Source organism: Palaemon carinicauda, chromosome 1 (genome assembly GCF_036898095.1).
Source record: "Palaemon carinicauda isolate YSFRI2023 chromosome 1, ASM3689809v2, whole genome shotgun sequence".
Classification (NCBI taxonomy): domain Eukaryota; kingdom Metazoa; phylum Arthropoda; class Malacostraca; order Decapoda; family Palaemonidae; genus Palaemon; species Palaemon carinicauda.
Genome location: NC_090725.1, coordinates 112,481,472 through 112,503,449, shown reverse-complemented (window position 1 = coordinate 112,503,449; position 21,978 = coordinate 112,481,472). Strand labels below are relative to the sequence as shown.

The 21,978-nt window shown below is 50.2% G+C and overlaps 1 protein-coding gene across 1 annotated transcript in view; it reads left to right on the top strand.

Moving 5' to 3' along the window:
* LOC137650994 (centrosomal protein 43-like) overlaps positions 1-21,978 on the top strand; it is a 95,536-nt gene that overhangs the window by 6,980 nt on the left and 66,578 nt on the right. The window contains exons 2-3 of the mRNA XM_068384136.1: positions 12,863-12,913; positions 13,069-13,279. Coding sequence (XP_068240237.1) covers positions 12,863-12,913; positions 13,069-13,279 — 262 coding nt within the window. The remainder of the gene's footprint in view (positions 1-12,862; positions 12,914-13,068; positions 13,280-21,978) is intronic.

Sequence of the window (21,978 nt, the reverse complement as noted above, 5' to 3'; positions counted from 1 at the left end):
ACGCGCCCACCGGCGCCCCAGCGTTCCCCGGTTCCTGCCTCGTCGCGCGCAGTTCAAGAGGTTCTTATGCTAGCGCACAGGCGCTCACAGGTTCGTCTGGAGTTACGCGCGAAGCGCGCCCACGCGCCATTCCAGTCTCAGCGCTCGCCAACGCGCCAGCACGCTTCCACATCGCAACCCGCTGCCCAGGAGGCGCCTAAGCTTGCGCACGGATGCTCACAGGCACCCCAGGGCTCTCTTTCCAGAATGCGCGATCCTGGACGCGTTCCAACCGCGCGCGACGCTTCGGTTGCGCGCCCTGTTCCAGTTATCAAGGCGCCCCATGTAACCCTCCAGCGCACACCTGTGTACCCTCATCAAACCGCGCGGCCTGCTCGCCCACCGCAGCAGCGCACACCAGTGCGTCCACATCCTGTTGCGCGACATGCGCGCCCGCTATCACCTGCGCGCCCACAGGCGAGTATGCCTGTCCTTTCGGACCAGCGCCTACCTACTCGCCACCGCGCCATCCCTTCCTCACGCTATCCTGAACCAGCACTCTCACGCCCTCGCCCGGTTCTCCCGGATACGCGCTCAGGCGCCCGTCCTCTCGCGTCCTCCAGTGCCGCATCAGGATGCTGCGCAACCTCGCATCCGGGCGCCTCCCGTTCCGGCTCCTGCGCGCCACACGCCCTCGCCATCTCCTACACGCGCCCGCGCCCACTCCAGCTCCTGCGCGCCACCGTGCCCACGCGCCCGCACCATCTCCTGCGCGCCATCGCTCCCACGCGCCTGTGACCTCGCGTACGCGCCACCGCGCCCTCGCTCCCGCTCCACCACCCTATCTCGCCCACACCGATGCGTGAGTGCGAGATTCCTGTGGCACGCGATCCTTTCGTGCGCGACCCTGACCAGGGCCCATCACGCGACCTCCAGCGTGAGCGTCGTCTGGCAGATAGGTCTTCGTCTCGTTCCCCTCCCCGCAAGCGCAGACCAGCGCGCTCGCCGGAGGAGGGGCGGTTCCCGGACAGGTCTAAGGACACTTTCTTTCCAGCTTCGCAGGCGAACCCGCATTTGTCGACTCCTCCAAGGGATCGAACGATCCCCTCCCTTCCAGAGGGAGTGTCTGACAGCGCAACTGTCAGCCAGCAGCCCTGGTTCGGTACCCTGGTCAGAGCTCTTGTGTAGGCGATGAAGCCTGCCCTCTGTGACATGGGTCACAAATCAGTGGCAGCTTCCTCCCCCCTGAAGAGGAAGAGAGGAGTCTCTCCCGTGGAAACACCTCCAAGGCCTATTTTGTCTCCTCGCAGATCCTTGCGCAAGGCTCCTTCCCCCCCAGACTTTCTCTCCCTCCCCTGCGGATGAGGATTACCCACCCTCAGGAGAGTCGGACGAGCCGGACCGTTCCCCCATCGCACCAATGGTGGAAGCTCCGCCTCTCCCTGAGAAGTCTTCTCGACCAGGGGTGGAAAAGAGCCAGCACCCATCGTTACTCGAGTCCTGTATCCCGCCCAGGAGGGAACCGATTGACTGTAAGACGATCCCTAAATCGTCAACAAGGATCAGGCAGGAGCCATCTAGACCTTCCGAGGATGTCCACGTGTCCCTCCAGGAAGAGCCACTGGGGACGGGAGACTTCACTGCCAGTCCTTTAGGAGGAGAGCGCCAAGAGTCAGAACACGCATTCTGGCAAGTCCTGACCCTCATGAGGAACCTCAACGGGATCCCAGACCCTGAGATCCCTCCTCGTGAAGGTAAGGACACGGTCTTGGACCGCGTCTACGGCACCCAGAAACCCTCTAGGGCCAGTTCAGCTTTGCCCTAGTCTCAGGGGATGAAGAGTGCCAGGGACAAGGTCGAGGGCCAGCTCTCTGAGCTTGCCTCCTCTAGCAGATCCAGCGCCGGTAACAAGCTCCTCCCTCCTCCTCGAGTCCATCAGAGGAGGTACTTTGAGATCCTTGAGGAGTCTTTGTTTGGGTCTTCCGATGCATCACTCCGTGGAAGAACTCACCGGGGGAGTCCCTCTAGACTCTAGAGAGACTCTCCAACGGGCATGTGTCCTACTCAGCTACTGAGATCCTAAGCCCGGAGAAGGTCGCTAAGTGTGCCATGCAGGCAACTTCGTGGCTTGACATCTGGCTGGGGTCTCTGGGCATCCTGGTGTGGTCTGAGGATCTCTCCAAAGAAAGCACCAGGAAGGCACTGGAGACTTTCTTACTCTCAGGCACACAGACCATTGAGTTTCTGGCCCACCAAGTCTCGAGCTTGTGGGCCAATACGATTCTCAAACGTCGGGACGCTGTGGCTGAGAGGTTCCACCAGAAGGTTCCCAGTTCGGAAGTTAGCAGGCTCAGACACTTCCGTGTTTAGTAAGAATTTGTTTGAGCCTAAGGACGTGGAGCTTACCGCTGAGAGGTGGAGGAAGTCCAACCAGGATTCCCTCATCCATAGGGCCCTGACATCAAGGCCCTACAAACCTCCAGCGGCTCAACAGCCTCGTCCAGCTAAGGACACGAAGAAGACCACTGCAGCAAAGCCGAAGGTGTCTAAGCCCTTTCCTACCAAGAGCAGAAGGAGCAAGAAGTCCTCCAGGGGAGGCAAGAACCCTAGAGGTAACAGCTGAGGCCATAAACGCTAGGGTTGGCAGTCCCCCTGCATGTCCACCAGTGGGGGGATGCCTACAAAATTGCGCGACAAGGTGGCAGCAACTCGGGGCAGATGCCTGGACGATTTCCGTGATTGCTCTGGGTTATCACGTCCCGTTCACAGCCTCTCTACCTCCCCTGACAGCGAATCCAGTGTCGTTGAGCTCTCTTGCCATGGGATCGGCGAGAGGGCAAGCTCTTTGGGCAGAAGTCCAGTCCATGTTGAAGAAGGACGCTCTCCAGGAGGTTGTAGACGGGTCCCCAGGCTTCTACAGTCGACTCTTTCTTGTGAGAAAGGCGTCTGGAGGCTGGAGACCAGTCATCAACCTCTCAACCCTGAACGGGTTTGTCAAGCAGACTCCGTTCAGTATGGAGACGGCAGACACGGTCAGATTTGCAGTGAGACCACAAGACTTCATGTGTACACTGGACCTGAAGGACGCGTACTTCCAGATCCCAGTCCATCCGTCTTCAAGGAAGTTCCTAAGATTTTGCCTAGACAACAAGATCTACCAGTTCAAGGTGTTGTGTTTCGGTCTCTCCACAGCCCCTCAGGTGTTCACCAGAGTGTTCACCCTGATTTCATCGTGGGCTCACAGGATCGGCATCCGTCTCCTTCATTAACTGGACGACTGGCTGATCCTAGCGGACTCGGAGGCAACCCTTCTTCGCCACCGAGACAAGTTCCTCGAAGTTTGCCAGGATCTAGGGATCACGGTAAATCTCGAGAAGTCCTCTCTGCAGCCCTCTCAGAAACTGGTATATCTAGGCATGGTCATAGACACCAATCTCCACAAAGCCTTCCCATCAGACGACAGGATAGCAAGGCTGAGAAAGGTTGCGAGACCTTTCCTCAATTGAGAACTCTCAGCCCAATCGTGGCTACGTCTCCTCGGCCACCTCTCCTCCCTGACCCGTCTCGTTCAAAACGGTCGCCTCAGAATGAGATCCCTCCAGTGGCGACTCAAGTCCCGGTGGAATCAAAGTCACGATTCCCCGGACACTTTGATCCTTATGGGTCCTGCGGAACGGATGGACCTCCAGTGGTGGGTGGCGGACGAGAACCTACGAAAGGGAGTGGATCTTCTCATCTTTCCCCCGGATTTGATGTTGTTCTCGGACGCATCAAAGAAAGAGTGGGGGCCCACGTTCTGAACCACAGGACATCAGGCCTGTGGTCAGAATCAGAAAAGTACCTTCACATAAACCTGCTAGAAATGAAGGCCGTGTTCCTGGCACTTCAGAAGTTCCACCAAGTCCTGGCGGGCCACTCTGTGGTGGTGATGAGCGACAACACCACGGTGGTGGCTTATATCAACAAGCAGGGAGGTACCTTTTCGGAACAGCTATCCCATCTTGCAGTAGAGATCCTGAGCTGGTCTGAAGTCCACTCGATCTCGCTAGTGGCTCGCTTCATTCCAGGCAAAAGGAATGTGCTCGCCGACAGTCTGAGCAGAGTGACGCAGATAGTGAGTACCGAGTGGTCGTTGGATCCTCAAGTAGCCAACAAAGTCCTGACTTTGTGGGGTTCCCCGATGGTGGATCTGTTCACTACAGCGCTGAATTTCAAGCTCCCGCTGTACTGTTCCCCAGTCCCGGACCCCAAGGCTCTCTGGCAGGATGCCTTCCAACTACGGTGGGACAACGTTGATGTGTACGCCTTTCCCCCGTTCTGTCTGATGAGGAGGGTGCTCAACAAGACCAGAATATCGGTCAATCTTTCAATGACCCTGATAGCTCCACTATGGCATCATGCAGAATGGTTCCCGGACCTTCTGCAACCCTCACGGAGGTTCCGAGAGAACTCCTTCCACGTCATGAGCTACTCAAACAACCACACGCCAACATCTTCCACAAAGCCGTAGCTTCGCTTCGACTTCATGCCTGGAGAATATCCAGCATCTCCTCACAGAGAGAGGATTTTCGCAACAAGTTGCGAACAGGATGTCTGGTCACCTGCGCAAGTCATCCTCAGGGGTCTACCAGGCAAAGTGGCAAGTCTTCTGTGGTTGGTGTCGTGGAAGGGGTATCTCTCCCCTCGATGCCACTATTCCAGCAATAGCGGAGTTCCTCGTGTATTTGCGGGAGGAAATGCGCCTTTCAGTCTCGGCAGTGAAAGGCTATCGTTCAGCCGTAAGTCTTGCCTTCAGGCGTAAAGGAATGGACATTTCTTCCTCTGGAACTTTCCCTTCTCATACGAAGTTATGAACTTACCTGCCCTCAGTCAGCAGTGAGATCTCCTCCATGAAACGTGGTTCGAGTTCTCAGGTCTCTGAAGAGACCTCCCTACGAACCATTACGCCAGGCTTCAGATCGCCACCTTACCTGGAAGACGGTTTTCCTGCTAGGTTTGGCCTCGGCCAAGCGATTCAGTGAGCTACATGGTCTCTCGTACGACATCGCCCATTAAAGGGGATGGGGGGAGGTAACGTTCAGCTTCGTCCCTGAGTTTGTTGCTAAGACTCAGAATCCGGGAGTGCCGGACCCTAGGTTCGACTCTTTCCAGGTTTCGAGTCTCCGTTCTGTAACAGATGATCCAGACCATCTCCTACTGTGCCCAGTGAGGAGTCAGAGGTTGTATCTTAAAAGAACAGCTGCAGTTCGTCCCCAAGTGCGAGCCCTGTTCGTGAGCACCGGGAGGACGAAGAGGAGGGTCACCAGGAATACCATCTCGGCCGGGATTCGACTTGAATCCTGACCCTCCTCCGTTACGTCGCCCTAGAGCACATGATGTCGGGCATAGCTACGTCCCTGGCCTTCAAGAAAAATTATTCAGTGACGCAGGTTCTTCAAGCTGGGGTGTGGAAGCGTCAGACCACCTTCACGGCCCACTACCTGCAAGACATGACACACAGGAGGCTCGATACGTTCTCTATCGGCCCTGTGGTGGCTGCATAACAGCTGGTCTAACCTCAGGCTCCTTAATGGACAAGTAGCAGAAGGTTGAGGGCATTGTTACTCGGTTTTAGTCTGCGTGAATGAAAAGGTCTGTCTGGCCCTTATTCTTTTCTTCATCCTCTCCTCCCTTGGAGAAAGCAGCACCCTGGGTTCTCTGCACAGCTGACCTCGAACCTCTGCAGGTAAGCCATGTTCTGGAGAGGGAGGTCTCAACCTTCCGGACTCACCAGTGGTAGCTTATACACCCCCCCCTGGAACCCCCCCCAAGCGGCGGCGCGAGCCCTAAACCACGCCCCCTTGGGCGGAGTTACCAGAGACGAGCGGGTTGACTCGGCAATGGAAGTCACATTTCTGAAGTTGACTTCGGCACAGAACGTTCTCCTTTTTTTCCCTCCCGCTGCTCCCAACATTTGCTGATTTTCATTATCCTGCACTCAGCAACCAGAGTAATATCTCAGCCCACGGCTTAATTATGTCTAGGCAAATTCTTACCTCCGCGGAGGTGCATCGGCTTAGCGAAGACTCCAGCGGAGAGGAGAACGTAATCAGTAACGAAAAACGAACACAATCGACTGCAGATAGTGATATGCCTTCTAATTCTGATATCGTAAATATGTTACTACAACAGAATCAAACTCTTATGCAAATCATCCAGAAAAGGTAAGGTTTTAAATTCTGTTTACAACGAAAACGTCATATGGAAAGCAGCTGATTTAGACTAATGACGTCACAAATGCAAATGGCGGCCCCCATACGTAAGCTTGTTATGATTTGAATGCTTAGAGCAGGCACTTCCGAACATAGCGTAAGTAGCTTAAGCAAAGCATGTGCATGATTATTACACGATTAATCGGTATAAACAAACTAAATAATCCAATTTTTATATATTACAAAATTATAATTAAGCACACAAAACAAATTGCTTGCCTGACACATTAAAAGCACGCGCTTAATAGGCAGTAGGCTAGACCACAGGTAAGTTCGAGCTTACATTTCTCGCTTTAAACCTATCGACACTAGCCTAGGCCCTGGGGGGCTATCTGATAAGGGTTACATATGAGGGAGGTCTAGTTTATTAATACTAACAGATTTAAACTTATCATTCACTTCAATATGGCACTGAATTAACCTAAGAGGGCTATTTGAGTCGTGAACCCCATTGCCTGACTTCAGCCTTCTAGGTCCGCTGCTGTCCATATTTACTATACCTGTTGAACAAACATTTAAATTAATCTATGGTAAATAAATCACTGATATTAAACATTCATCTCGGCAGAAGTGGTTCACCTGCTAAGAAGAATGAGGCTCCCCCTCCTACTAAGCGCTCAAGACGATCACCTGAATTACCTGAAAGTGCAAATTTAGACCTCTTTTCCTTTTATAATAATGGAGACGAAAGTGATTACGAAGATTTCAACCTTCTTACATTCAATAAACCCATTCCTTCATATATTTCCACCAATTTCAAAGCTGAACCATCTTTTCATAGAGAAGGGAAAATTCAATTGAATAATTCACTAGTAGCATTAACTTTCAGTGAAGGCCATAGTGATAACCGGGATAAATTCTTTGTTAGTAGTCAAAATAAGGAGTTCTCAGACTTTTTTAAATTAATTAATACTCCAAAGTTGAATTTCTGGCCTGAAGGTAAGGTATTTGATGACAGTTATAAGAGAAAATTTTTTTATGACATTGAAAATATTAAAATGAGTATTTCTGCCTTTCAAGGGCATGCAGCACTGGCACACATTGTATACCCCTCCAAAGTAAATGACATTGATTTTTTGTCCAAAATTATTATTGGTCCCCTAAGGAGGAGCATAGACCTCATACAAAATTTGATAAGAAATTTCAGAAGCAGAGCACTTCCTAGATACCTCAAGGAAGAAGTAAGAGATCTTATAATCAAAGCAGACATTAAAGAAGTTTGGAATTTAACTGAAGACCAAAAATCAGCCATTGCTGCCTGCTTTCACAAAGGTCCCCTCCTCAGAGGAGGGGCAGCAAACTTCAGGGGTAGGAAATTCAACTTCGGGGGCAGATTTCAGGGAAGAAGGTTCAGTTTCCTCAAAGGTAACCCTAACTTTAGATTCAAGTCTCAGCCACTTAGAAGAGGTAATAGGCGAGGTGGGTACAGGGGGGGGGAGGTCACAAAATGGACAAGCTAATAGTTCAGGAGCCAGAGAAAAGAAAGACCCTAGAAATTGAGCCATGCTCCGCACCAGTTCAAAGAGAAATTTTTTCAGCACCAGTATTCTATGCACCAGTTGATAACGATGTTTACTCTGCACCAGTTAATAATGAGCTTTGCTCAGCACCAGTTAATGAGCTTTGCTCAGCACCAGTGGTTAATGAGCTTTGCTCAGCACCAGATAATAACGAGCTTTGCTCCGCACCAGACCATCATGACATTGGGCCAAATGCTATAAATCAAGATAGAAGTAAAGAGACCTCGCCTTTGGCCTCAAAACCAATGAATAACTCCTCCCAGAGCCCCCCAGAGAATAGGATAGGTAAGTCATTATTGATGAATATTGATAGTTGGAGAAAGCTTCCTAATGCCTCTTTTGCTTGTAAAATTATCAATGAAGGGGTGAGAATTCCGTTTAATAATAAACTTAAAGCCCAGAGGTCATTAAAAAGAACAGGTAAAGATAGATTTTATTCAATTAACAAGCGTAAAATATTGGAAAGTGAATGTGACAGACTGCTAAAACTAGGTGTCATAGAGCAGATCCCCAGAACTTCCTTTTACTACTCCAACCACATATTTTATAAATTCAAACCAGATGGAACAGTACGACTAATCTTTGACATGAAAGTGCTCAACACCATGATTAAAAAACCTTCTTTTACCATGCTCAAGGCCAATACTATATTTCCCTATCTACATCTAAACTCTTGGGCCTGCAAACTAGATTTAAAAGATGCTTATTGGCACATTCCATTACATGCAAGTAGCCAGAAATTTCTAACCTTCAAACTAGGTAAAAGGAAGTTCAAATGGACTGTGATACCCTTTGGACTAAAGACAGCACCTTATATTTTTTCAAAAATAATGTACACAGTGATCAAGTATATTAGAACCTCATATAACATCTTAATATTCAACTATCTTGATGACATTCTCATATTAGCAAAAGATTATGTAAAATGTAAAAATCACATTCAGCTAGTCATTAAGATCTTGTCAGACTTAGGATGGAATATCTCACTTAAAAAATCTACAATTGAACCGACTCAAAGAATTGAATTTTTAGGAGTGCATTACAATATGATTAAGAAAACTATGAATCCCAGTGGGAAAAACATAGAGAAGTGTGTCGAATTGGCCAAAGCTTTCTCCAACTCTGTTAAATCCGACCTGCATTCCTATCAAATGTTAATCGGAGCTTTAAATTTTAGTGCATCCTATACAAGCTTGGGAAGATTCCATCTTAAATATCTCCACAGGTACCACAGTTATTTTAATTCAGGGTACAAAATCATTCCCCACACCTTCAAAAAATACCTAAAGCCATGGGAACAGAGACAAATGTACAGAGAGATTAACATTCCAAAACCACAGATAGATGCAGAACTTTTCACTGACGCTTCCAACCAGGGTTGGGGAGGTGCATTAGTAATAGCGGGTAATATGCTCTCAATAAATGGAACTTGGACAAATGAAGAATCCTCCCTTCACATCAATGTAAGAGAGTTATTAGCTTGCTTCTATTCTTTGGAACACTTCATCACAAGGTTATACAACAAGGTAGTCTTAATACATGTTGATTCAAAGGTTACTAATTGTTGGATAAAGAAACAGGGTAGTATCAGAAACAAGTTAGCCCATGAACTAGTCAGGAAAATACTTAGTACCATGAAGGATCACAACATACAGATAAATTCCAGATGGATCAGGGGAGTAAGTAACACCATCGCAGACTCACTTTCCAGGGAGGTTCCATTCACACAGAAACTTCCCTCAGTGACAGTCTATTCTCCTTAATCTGCTCTGACTTCAATTTCACCCCAGAAATAGATCTGTTCTCAAATGGTTTCAATACTAAGTGCAAAAAGTTCTGTTCATCTCTTCCAAATCAAAAAGCCATCAGCAATAATGCACTTACGATTAGCTGGAAGGGATCAACACCCCTCTATGCCTTTCCACCAGGATTCTTACTACACAAAGTAGCTTTTAAAATCAATAAAGAATGCAATAATAATATGCTTTTCTGCACCATATCGCAGGGGACGGAACCATGGATTCCATTAGTGAAGTCAGTCGCGAAGCAGCACAAACGATATATTGTGAAGATCGAAGACTACCAGATAGTTCTCAAGGATTGTATCTCGCCCTCAGCAAAGCTCCAATCAACTTTGATCGCCTTCAAAATTTAAAGGATCAGCTCCCTAACGTCTTTCCTCCTGAGGTTTGCTCCAAAATTGCTGTCAGCTTGAGGGACAGCTCCTTGCACAAGTATGAAAACCTATACAACATTTTTAAAAGTTTCATTCACAAGGAGTATGGAAGAGACAACAAATTTCCCCTGTTAGCAATTATTTTATTTTTCAATCACCTTATAGACAAGGGTCTGTCTTACAACACCCTGAAGAGCTACAGAGCAGCTTTAGGTCCTATCTTGTCAGGCTATTTCCCAGGTTACTGTCTTGCAGAGGACAAATATGTCAAAGCAATGATATCGGGAGTTAATAGAAGGAAACCTAGAAATTCTCACCAGTTCCCTGGCTGGGATCTAGACAAAGTAATTTCATTTCTCAACACCACGAAAGATAACTCTACCTTACTACTGACACAGAAAACCTTGTTCCTAGTAGCCTTAGCTTGCCCTTTAAGAGCTAATCAATTTAACAATCTCAGCATTTCCAGGAGCACCTTCACCCCAGAACACATTGTCTTACGGAACCACCCTTCCTTCATGGCCAAAAACCAAAAGAACAACTACACGCCAATAGAGATCAGCTTTAGGAAGCTTCCTAACAGACCAAAAATATGTCCAGTCAGACAATTGAACTTCTATTTGGAATACACCAACAAAGTCTGTATGGAAAGAAACATAGACAGGAAAGACCACATATGGCTAGATGAACACTTCAAGATAATGTCTCTACAAAAAATGAGACAACTTTTTAGGGAGTGCATTTTCAGAGCCGACCCAAATGCAACTAAACAGTCAACGAATTTTCACTCTATAAGGGGGCAAGCTTCATCAAGACTGCTATACAATGGAGTATCGATACAAGAAATCATGTCCAGAATGAATTGGAGAAGCGACTCTGTCTTCAGCTCTTACTATGCTCTCCTCGGCTTACAGGGAGCTTTCGATGCTGTGGTCGCTGGACTTCATCTTCAAGCCCCCTGAAGCATCTGCCTAGCTACCACTGGTGAGTCCGGAAGGTTGAGACCTCCCTCTCCAGAACTGTAAGTTTACTTGTGAACGAAGGTTCTGGAGTGGGAGGTGAGACCTTCCGGACTCAAAGTCTGGGTCACCCTCCAACCCTTCCCCCGTGAGCCGAGGAGACCATGTACAGTACTTAGGAGGGAATATTCTAACAACTTCATAATTCAACAGAGTAGGCTATATACAAGAACACACACATACAATCACTATTATTCCACAGAAAACAAACTAACTGGAATGTTTCAATATTCATATCAACCAAGAGAGCACAAGAAGATTGAATTTACTAGTAAAAAGACCTTTATGTCCAACAATTTGCACCTTCACAGTAATTCCTTCATAACTTGCACTACCAAGGTAAGCTCAACCACTTCTGTGTTATTTTTTGTTCTATTACAACTTCAAAAATGTGACTTCCATTGCCGAGTCAACCCGCTCGTCTCTGGTAACTCCGCCCAAGGGGGCGTGGTTTAGGGCTCGCGCCGCCGCTTGGGGGGGGTTCCAGGGGGGGGTGTATAAGCTACCACTGGTGAGTCCGGAAGGTCTCACCTCCCACTCCAGAACCTTCGTTCACAAGTAAACTTACAGCTCCCTTGTGTTCCTAGTATTAAATGTAATACTGTCATGTCCCCATACCCTGACGAGGTGGTATTGGTAGAGTCCTAGCCTAGATTTCCATCTGAAGAACTCCAGGTCAACTTCCTAGGACGAGTCACTTCTCACCTTCACACACAGCTTATGTATGCCGCAGCAGTTTCACAGCATGCCAGCGAGGAGCAGGGACCCCTTATTGCTTGAGTACTTACACACTCGAATTTGGGGTCCCCGGGCATGCCAAAGCCAGTATGGTAGGGACTTACCTCCCTTCCTAAGGGTTGAGTCACCCCATGTAAATAGCATGGTTTGTATTTCAGTTACGGAACAAATGACAAATTCGTAGATAATTTGTATTTTTCCTAACTATACAAATCTTAGCTATTTACACATATTTGCCCACCAGCCCTGTCCCCCGGGATAAGTCCTACCTCTAAGCAAAGTGAAGCATTCACCTGTGTGTGTGAGGGGTGGGGGGGGGGGGTAGCTAGCTACCCCTCCTTACCCCCCGCTAACTAGCGGCGGGGTAGTAAACCCTTGTTAAAACTTTTATGGCTCGTCATTCAGCTACGCCGAAGTAATTACCCCATGTAAATAGGTAAGGTTCGTATAGTTAAGGAAAATACAAATTATCTACAAATTTGTCAGATTTGGCAGTCTCTAGGACATTGTCTTGCTTGATAGGGCAATATCACGAACCCTTGCCTCTGCCATTCATGAGTGTCCTTTAAACCCGCCTCAACCACCCCGCAAATCCTAGGCAAGGGCTCAGCACTATGTCAGGTGGGGATTCCCCACCACCTTGTTAGAAATTTTAACTGCCACCCTTCAACTTTGCTGAAAACATACTCCTATTAAAGGATTCTGGGTCTGTGTAGTTTGGAAAAATAGAAATTGCCTTAAATAAATTTTTTATATTTTGTATTGTTAGAATCTAGCCAATTGTTTCCAATTGCTTTACCTTGTACAGTATATTTATATTTGCTTCTAGTGCAATTACAGTAATGTATTGAAATACAGGAATGACTCAAGATACGAAATTCATTCCAGAGTGGTTTTCGTTTTGTGAATTTTTTGTATTATGTGTCACTTTCTATGTGTAAATCTCCTAATCTGTTCCAAACCCTACAAAAACACCACTTTAAATTTTATGATAAGGCTAAACTGTGTAGCCAAATACATTATATTATTGTCATTTGCCTTTTGATTAATGCATTCATTCTGTAGTACAGTACTAGAGAACACTAATTTGACCATTAAACATATTGATAAGGGTAACTATGGCATAATATGTTGCTTATATTTTTTCAATTCTTTTAGCATTTCTTGTTTTATTTTCAGGCACAATTACGAGCAAGTGTTTTCTTGGCATTAGAAGAAGAATTTCAGGAAGTAAGTAGCTAATAAATGTCTTCATTTCTTATTGTAATTCGTGTTCTTTGCTGCTACATATTGAGAAATATTTTGGAGGCTACCCACAAAATCCAGTTGTAATCAGTGCAATTTTCTCAGCAGTTTTATTTATATTGATGGTTTGCTTTTAACAGAAAAACGTCCCGTTAGTCAGTCCATCGGTTAAACAGCTTCTTGGGTCGAGAGAAGGAGCTTTGGCTGCTGCCTTGGTACAAGATTTTCTTCAGTCTCTTAATCTAGATTTTTCCTTGTCAGTTTTTGCCCCGGAGTCAGGGCATTCTGCGTTGTGGAACTTCCCTGGGAAGGATGCCGTGAAGAAAGATCTCAATTTAGATGCAAAGAAAGGTTTGTTTTCTGTTTTTGAATTTCCATTACTTTTCTTATATCTTTTTGTGATTCAAAGACTCATTTATTTTATATTTATTCCTGCATGGATACAAGACATCATCCTTTACTTTAGGAGAATAGATAACAGTGAAGCTGGAACACGGGAGTTAAATTCATTATGAGGTGTAAACAACCGAAAGGTAATTAGAAGTTCCTTTCAGCTACAGAATAAGGCCACAATTTTATCCACACTGAATTTAAGGCTCTTTGTGTTACATCCAGCCATGCTTCATCAATAATTTTCAAATAATGCACAGGTAGGCAACTGCCTTCTCAGCCGGCTCACTGACAATTCACTTGGATCTCAGCCGTGAATGAGAATAGACATTCTTGCTGGTTGAAGTTTCAGTATAATTAATTTATACCTTCGAAAGGGAGTGGATCTTCTCGTCCTCGTCCCGGATTTGATGCTGTTCTCGGACGCGTCAAAAGAAGGGTGGGGGGCCCACGTTCTGAACCACAGGTTTTCAGGCCGGTGGTGAAAGCCGTATATCTGGCCCTTCAACAGTTCCAACAGACCATGGCGGGTCACTCTGTGGTGGTGATGAGCGACAACACCACAGTAGTGGCTTATATCAACAAGCAGGGAGGTACCTTTTCACAACAGCTATCCCATCTTGCAGTAGAGATTATGAGATGGGCCGATATCTGCTCGATACCACTATTAGCTCGCTTCATTCTGGGCAAAAGGAATGTGCTCGCCGACAGTCTGAGCTGAGCTTCGCAGATAGTGAGTACCGAGTGGTCTTTGGATCCTCTAGTAGCCAACAAAGTCCTGACTTTGTGGGGTTCCCCGACAGTGGACTTGTTCGCGACAGCCTTGAATTTCAAGCTGCCGCTGTACTGTTCCCGAGTCCTGGACCCCAAGGCACTCTGGCAAGATGCCTTCCAACAACGGTGGGACAACATCGACGTTTACGCCTTCCCACCGTTCTGTCTGATGAGAAGGGTGCTCAACAAGACCAGACTATCGGTCAACCTGTCGATGACCTTGATAGCTCCGCTATGGCATCATGCAGAGTGGTTCCCGGACCATCTGCAGCTCCTGACGGAACTCCCGAGAGAACTTCCCCCACGACACGAGCTACTCAAGCAACCACACTGCAACATCTTCCACAAAGCCGTAGCTTCGCTTTGGCTTCACGCCTGGAGACTATCCAGCATTTCCTCACAGAGAGAGGCTTTTTGCAACAAGTTGTGGAGAGGATGTCTCGACACCTGCGAAAGTCATCTGCAGGGGTCTACCAGGCGAAGTGGAGAGTCTTCTGTGGTTGGTGTCGTGGGAGGGGTATCTCTCCCCTCGATGCCACTATTCCAGCAATAGCAGAGTTTCTTGTTTATCTGCGGGAGAAAATGCGCCTTTCGGTCTCGGCGGTGAAAGGCTATCGCTCAGCCTGAAGCCTGGCCTTTAGTCTGAAAGGATTGGACATTTCTTCTTCGCTGGAACTTTCCTTGCTCATACGAAGCTACGAACTTACCTGCCCTCAGTCGGAAGTGAGACCTCCTCCATGGAACGTGGCTCGGGTTCTCAGGGCTCTTAGGAGACCTCCGTTCGAACCATTACGCCAGGCTTCTGATCGTCACCTTACTTGGAAGACGGTGTTCCTGCTCGCTCTAGCTTCTGCCAAGCGTGTCAGTGAACTTCATAGTCTCTCGTACGACGTCGCTCATTCAAGGGGATGGGGGGAGGTAATGTTCAGGTTCGTCCCTGAGTTTGTTGCCAAGACTCAAAATCCTGGGGTTCCGGACCCACAGTTCGACTCCTTCAGGGTTTCGAGTCTTCGTTCTGTAACAGATGACCCAGACCATCTCCTACTATGCCCAGTAAGGAGTCTGAGGCGTTATCTTAAAAGAACAGCTGCAGTTCGTCCTCGCGTGCAAGCCCTGTTTGTGAGCACAGGAAGGACGAAGAGGAGGGTCACCAAGAATACCATTTCACCTTGGATTCGAAAGGTCATCCATCATTCCCTGAATCCAGACCCTCCTCCGTCACGTCGCCCTAGAGCACACGATGTCAGAGGCATCGCAACGTCCCTGGTATTCAAGAGAAACTTCTCTGTGATGCAGGTGCTACAAGCTGGGGTCTGGAAGCGTCAAACAACCTTCACAGCCCACTACCTGTAGGTCGTGACCCACAGGAGCCTCGATACGTTCTCTATCGGCCCTATGGTGGCTGCACAACAGCAGGTCTAACCTCAGGCTCCTTAATGGACAGGTAGCAGAAGGTTGAGGGCATTGTTACCCGGTTTTAGACTGCATGAATGAAAAAGTATGTCTGGCCCTTACTCTTTTCTTCATCCTCCCCTCTCTTGGGGAAAGCAGCATCCTGGGTTCTCTGCATAGCTGACCTCAAACCACTGCAGGTAAACCATGCTTCCTTGTGCTTCTAGTATTAGTATAATACTGTCACGTCCCCTATACCCTGACGAGGTGGTATTGGGAACGTCCTAACCTAGATTTCCATCTAAAGGACTTCAGGTCAACTTCCTAGGACGAGTCACACTTCTTTCCTTCACACACAAGCTTATGTAGGCCGCACGTTCCTTGTGGAGCAAGGAATTTGCGAGGTGCAGGGACTCTTTTTCTCGAGTGCTGCTCACTCGGATTCTGAGTCCCCGGGCAAAGCCAAAGCCAGTAAGGCTGGGACTTACCACCCTACCTAAGGGTTAAGTCACCCCATGTAAATAGCGTGGTTTGTATTTCGGTTACGGAACAAATGACAAATTCGGAGATAATTTGTATTTTTTCTAGCCATACAAACCTTAGCTATTTACACATATTTGCCCGCCAGCCCTGTCCCCCGTGAAGTCCTACCTCTAAGCGAAGCGAGAGGGTAGTTAACCCGCGTTAAAATATAATGGCTCGTCATTTCAGCTACGCCGAAAGTAATACCCCATGTAAATAACTAAGGTTTGTATGGTTAGGAACAATACAAATTATCTCCGAATTTGTCATTTATTGCAGCTTTGGGCTTCCTTGGGGCTTAAGGGTTCGCCCTCCAGGGAAGCCCTGTTTAACTTGATCCAGTTGGGAGCATCTGTCAAACAGTCGCCGGTGATAGCGGAGGTAGATCCTCTGTCTATCGTCGACGTTGTTGTGGCAGAGGCTTCCGATGGGTCGGGTCAAAGCCCTGCCTTGGTTGCGGATGTAGCTGAAGGCTCAGTTCCCCCCTCCGAACATTCTTCGAGGGAGGAGCTGGGTCCAAGGGTCTCTCCTGCGGGTGATTCTCCCCCTCGGGGGAGTTCACTGACAGAGACTCCTCTTCGGAGGACCGACAATGGTGTGCCTGCTCCTAGAGGTTGTCTTCGCCGCAAGGCTCGCCCTCCTCTCCGCCATAGAGGCCTTCCTTCTCCCTACAAAGGGGTTAGGAGGCGCCTCTTCGATTCTTCACCCTCGACGTCCCCCGCAGAAGTTCCTCCTCGACATTAGCTGACCGTTGCAGCTGCATCCCTGGAACTCTCTGCAGATCGTTCGCGATCTCCAACGCCTGCCAGACCTGTGGACCTGCCTTCTCTGTTCCTGGAAGCTGACGCGCTGTGGGCGCCCACGCACCCCGTTTTCCAATGGCCTCTGGTCCCTTCGGGGCAGAAGGACTTGTCTTACAATGTGAGCAAGTCTCTTCAGCGCCAGGTTTCACCTGCGCGCCCACATTCTCCTGCGCGCGCGCAGTAGCGCGCAAGTGCTCTCCTGCTGTTGCTGAGGACCTTCCTGCACGCCAGCGATCTCCTGCAGCAGAGGCATAGTCATCTCTTCAGCGCTCTCCTGCTCGTCACCGTGCTCCTGTTCGCCAGCGCTCTCCTGCTCGCAAGCACTCGCCTACGCGCCGGCGTTCTCCTGTGCACCAGCGTTCACCTACTTGCCAGCGCACATCTGCGCGCCCTGTTCCTGCCACGCGCCAGGCGCGCCCATGATCCCCAGCTCGCCAGTGATCTTCTCTTGCGCGTTAGCGCGCGCCCTCGTTCGCCCGCGCGCCCACGATCCCCGGATCTGGGCACAGGCAAGAAGATGCCTCCTTCTCCTTCTCGCCCGCGATTACCTGCGCGCCCTCGGAGCTCGCCTACGCGTCAGCCCTCGCGTGCGTGCCATCGTGCGCACTCGCCTTCGCGCCCTTCCAGAGCTGGACGAGACCCTACACGCCCGCGGGCTCACGGAAAGTCTCCTGCACGCGCCCACGAGCAGCCCCCGGTACGCTCCTCTACTCCTGTTGGCCCTGCTCCTGACCACGTGCCAGCGATCTCTTGCATGCCCACGCGATCTGTTGCCTGCGCGCAAGCATCCCTCAGCACGCCCGCGCACACACGATCCTGCGCGCCAAAGGTCTCCTACGCGCCCACGCGCTATCTCGCCTGAGCACGATCGCCCTGCGCGCCATTGCTCGCCATCACTCGCCAATGTGCCGATGCTCGCCTGCGCGCCATCGGTCGCCAATGCGCCGATGCTCGCCTGCGCGCCATCGCTCGCCTGAGCGCCATCGGTCGCCAACGCACCAACGCTCGCCCCTACGGCGGCGTGCGCCCACACGTACCCTCGCCCGCGCGCCCACGCGCCCCTTCGCCCACGAGATCCCGCGCCTTCATCTCCGCGCACCCGCGCTCTCACGCGCCGACCCGCGATTTGTCCATCGCGCGAGCGCCAGCGCGACCCCAAACGCGATTCTCGACGGGTTTCGCAGCGCGAACAGCCGAGCGAGTCTCCAGGAGCGCCCACAACCAGGTCATCATCTTCACGATCCCCCGCAAGCGCAGGACAGCGCGCTTGCAGGAGGAGGGGAAGTCTTCAGAGAGGTCTAGGTACCATTCTTCTTCTTCTTTCCAGGCAGGCCCTGTGGTGTCTACTCCAAAGGATCGCCCGATCCCCTTCCTCCAGGGGGAGTCTCTGACACTGCTTCCATCAGTTGTCAGCCTTGGTTTGAGTCCCTCATCAGAGCTGTCGTCCAGGCTGTTAAGCCCGCCTTTGCTGATTTGGGCCTCAAACCAGCGTCCCCACTGAAGAGGAAGAGAGGAGTAGAGTTCGTGGTGACTTCTCCTAGTGTCAAACTGGCCCCCAAGAAGCCCGTAAGGAAGGCTCCTTCCCTCCTTCAGACATTCTCTCCTTCTCCTGTGGACGAAGCTTTTCCGTCCTCAGGAGAATCTACCGAGGTGAGGCCTTTCCCCACTGCACCAATGGGAGAGACCCCACCTAGAGTAGGAGAATCATCGCGTACTGGGGCGGAGAAGAGTCCTCAGGCTTCTTTGCTGGAGTTCTGCACCCCTCCTAGAAGGGAACCGAAGGACTCGAAGACTGTCCCGAAGTCTCCTTCAAGGATTCGACCAGAGCCAGCGAGACCCCAGGAGAACGTCCACGTGTCCCCCCAAGTAGAGTAGCTGGGGACAGGAGACTTTGCTGCCAACTCACCAGGAGGAGAGCAGCATGATTCAGAGCACGCCTTATGGCAGGTCCTGACTTTGATGAGGCATCTCAACAAGTTCAAGACCCCGAGACCGCCCCTCGTGAAGACAAGGATATGGTCCTGGACCAAGTCTACGGCACTCAAAAACCCCCTAAGGCTAGCGTGGCTTTGCCTTGGTCCCAAGGAGTGAAGAGTGCTGGAGATAAGGTCGAGGGCCAGCTCGCGGAACTCGCCTCCTCCAGCCGTTCCTCTGCTGGTAACAAGCTCCTCCCACCTCCTCGTGTCCAACAGAGGAGGTACTTCGAGATCATGGAGGAGCCTTGTTTAGCTCTTCCTCTTCACCACTCCGTGGAAGAGCTCACCAGGGGAGTCTCTCTTGAGAGACTCTCCAACCGGCAGGTGACATTCTTGACAACGGAGATCCTGAGTCAGGAGAAAGTCGCAAAGTGTGCCATGCAGGCCACTTCGCGGCTGGATGTCTGGCTAGGGTTTCTGGGGATCCTGTTGCGTTCTGAGGATCTTTCCAAGGAAAGCACCAGGAAGGCCCTGGAGACCTTCCTCCTCTCGAGCACACGTACCATCGAGTTTCTGGCCCACCAAGTTTCGAACTTGTGGGCAAACTCGATCTTGAAACGTCGTGATGCGGTGACCGAGAGGTTCCACGTGAAGGTCCCAGCCGTGGATGTCTGCAAGCTCAGACACTTTTCCATCCTAGGAAAAAGTCTGTTTGAGCCCAAGGATGTGGAACAGGCAGTTGAGAGGTGGAGGAAATCGAACCACGATTCTCTCCTCCAAAGGGCTCTTACATCTAAGCCCTACAAACCTCCAGCACCCCAACAAACTCGCCATTCCAAGTTGACGAAACCGGTGCCGGCAGCAAAGACGAAGGTGTCCAAACAGCAGCCCTTTCCTGTCAAAGACAAGAAGGGCGGAAAGTCCTCCAGGGGAGGCAAGAATCCTAGAGAGAGCGGCCGAGGCTGCAAACTGTAGGATTGGCAATCCCCCTGCATGTCCACCAGTGGGGGATGCCTACAAAGTTGCGCGTTCAGGTGGCAGCAACTCGGGGCCGATTCCTGGACGATCTCCGTGATCAATCAGGGATATCGCGTCCCGTTCAAGACATCTCTTCCTCCCCTGACAGCGAATCCAGTGTCGTTGAGCTCCTATGCCATGGGATCGGTAAAGGGGCTAGTCCTTTGTGCAGAAATCGAGACCATGCTGAAGAAGGATGCTCTCCAGGAGGTCGTCGACGACTCCCCAGGCTTCTTCAGTCGACTCTTTCTTGTAAAGAAGGCGTCTGGAGGCTGGAGACCTGTCATCGACCTCTCAGCCCTGAACAAGTTTGTCAAACAAACTCCGTTCAGCATGGAGACAGCAGACACGGTCAGACTTGCAGTGAGACCGCAAGACTTCATGTGTACACTGGATCTGAAGAACGCGTACTTCCAGATCCCAATCCATCCGTCTTCCAGGAAGTACTTGAGATTCAGCCTAGACAACAAGATCTACCAGTTGAAGGTGCTGTGTTTCGGTCTCTCCACAGCACCGCAGGTGTTCACCAGAGTGTTCACCCTGATATCTTTGTGGGCACACAGGATCGGCATCCGTCTCCTCCGTTATCTGGACGACCGGCTGATCCTGGCAGACTCGGAATCGACCCTTCTTCGACACCGAGACAAGCTTCTGGGACTTTGCCAAGATCTAGGGATCACGGTAAATCTGGAGAAGTCTTCTCTGCTTCCATCTCAACGACTGGTATATCTAGGCATGATATTAGACACCAATCTCCACAAAGCCTTTCCATCAGACGACAGGATAGCAGGGCTGAGGAGGGTCGCAGATCCTTTCCTCAGACGAGAAGAGCTTCCAGCCCAATCGCGATTACATCTCCTAGGTCACCTTTCCTCCCTAGCCCGTCTGGTTCCAAATGGCCGCCTCAGGATGAGATCCCTGCAATGGCGGCTCAATTCTTGGTGGAATCAAGGCCACGATTCCCCGGACATCCTGGTCCCTATGGAACGGACGGACCTTCAGTGGTGGGTGACGGACGAAAACCTCCGAAAGGGAGTGGATCTTCTCGTCCTCCTCCCGGATTTGATGTTGTTCTCGGACGCTTCAAAAGAAGGGTGGGGGGCCCACGTTCTGAACCACAGGATCTCAGGCCTATGGTCAGAATCAGAAAAGTGCCTCCACATAAATCTGCTAGAAATAAGGCCATATATCTGGCACTTCAACAGTTCCAACGGATCCTGGCGGGTCACTCCGTGGTGGTGATGAGCGACAGCACTACGGTGGTGGCTTACATCAACAAGCAGGGAGGTACCTTTTCACAACAGCTATCCCATCTTGCAGTAGAGGTACTGAGATGGACCGAAGTCTACTCGATTCCACTATCGGCTCGCTTCATTCCGGGCAAGAGCTGAGCAGAGCATCGCAGATAGTGAGTACCGAGTGGTCTTTGGATCCTCTAGTAGCCAACAAACTCCTGACTTTGTGGGGTTCCCCGACGGTGGACCTGTTCGCGACAGCCTTAAACTTCAAGCTTCCTTTGTACTGTTCCCCAGTCCCGGACCCCAAGGCACTCTGGCAAGATGCCTTCCAACAACGCTGGGACAACATCGACGTCTACGCCTTCCCACCGTTCTGTCTGATGAGAAGGGTGCTCAACAAGATCAGACTATCGGTCAACCTGTCGATGACCCTAACAGCTCCGCTATGGCATCATGCAGAGTGGTTCCCGGACCTTCTGTAGCTCCTGACGGAACTCCTGAGAGAGCTTCCTCCACGACACAAGCTACTCAAGCAACCACACTGCAACATCTTCCACAAAGCCGTAGCATCGCTTCGGCTTCACACCTGGAGACTATCCACCATCTCCTCACAGAGAGAGGCTTTTCGCAACAAGTTGCGGAGAGGATGTCTCGACACCTGCGAAAGTCATCTGCAGGGGTCTACCAGGCGAAGTGGAGAGTCTTCTGTGGTTGGTGTCGTGGAAGAGGTATCTCTCCCCTCGATGCCACTATTCCTGCAATAGCGGAGTTCCTCGTGTATTTGCGGGAAGAAAAGCCCCTTTCGGTCTCGGCGGTGAAAGGCTATCGCTCAGCCTTAACCCTGGCCTTCAGGCTGAAAGGAATGGACATTTCCTCCTCGCTGGAACTTTCCCTACTCATACGAAGCTACGAGCTTACCTGCCCTCAGTCGGAAGTGAGACCCCCTCCATGGAACGTGGTTCGGGTCCTCACGTCTCTTAAGAGACCTCCGTTCGAGC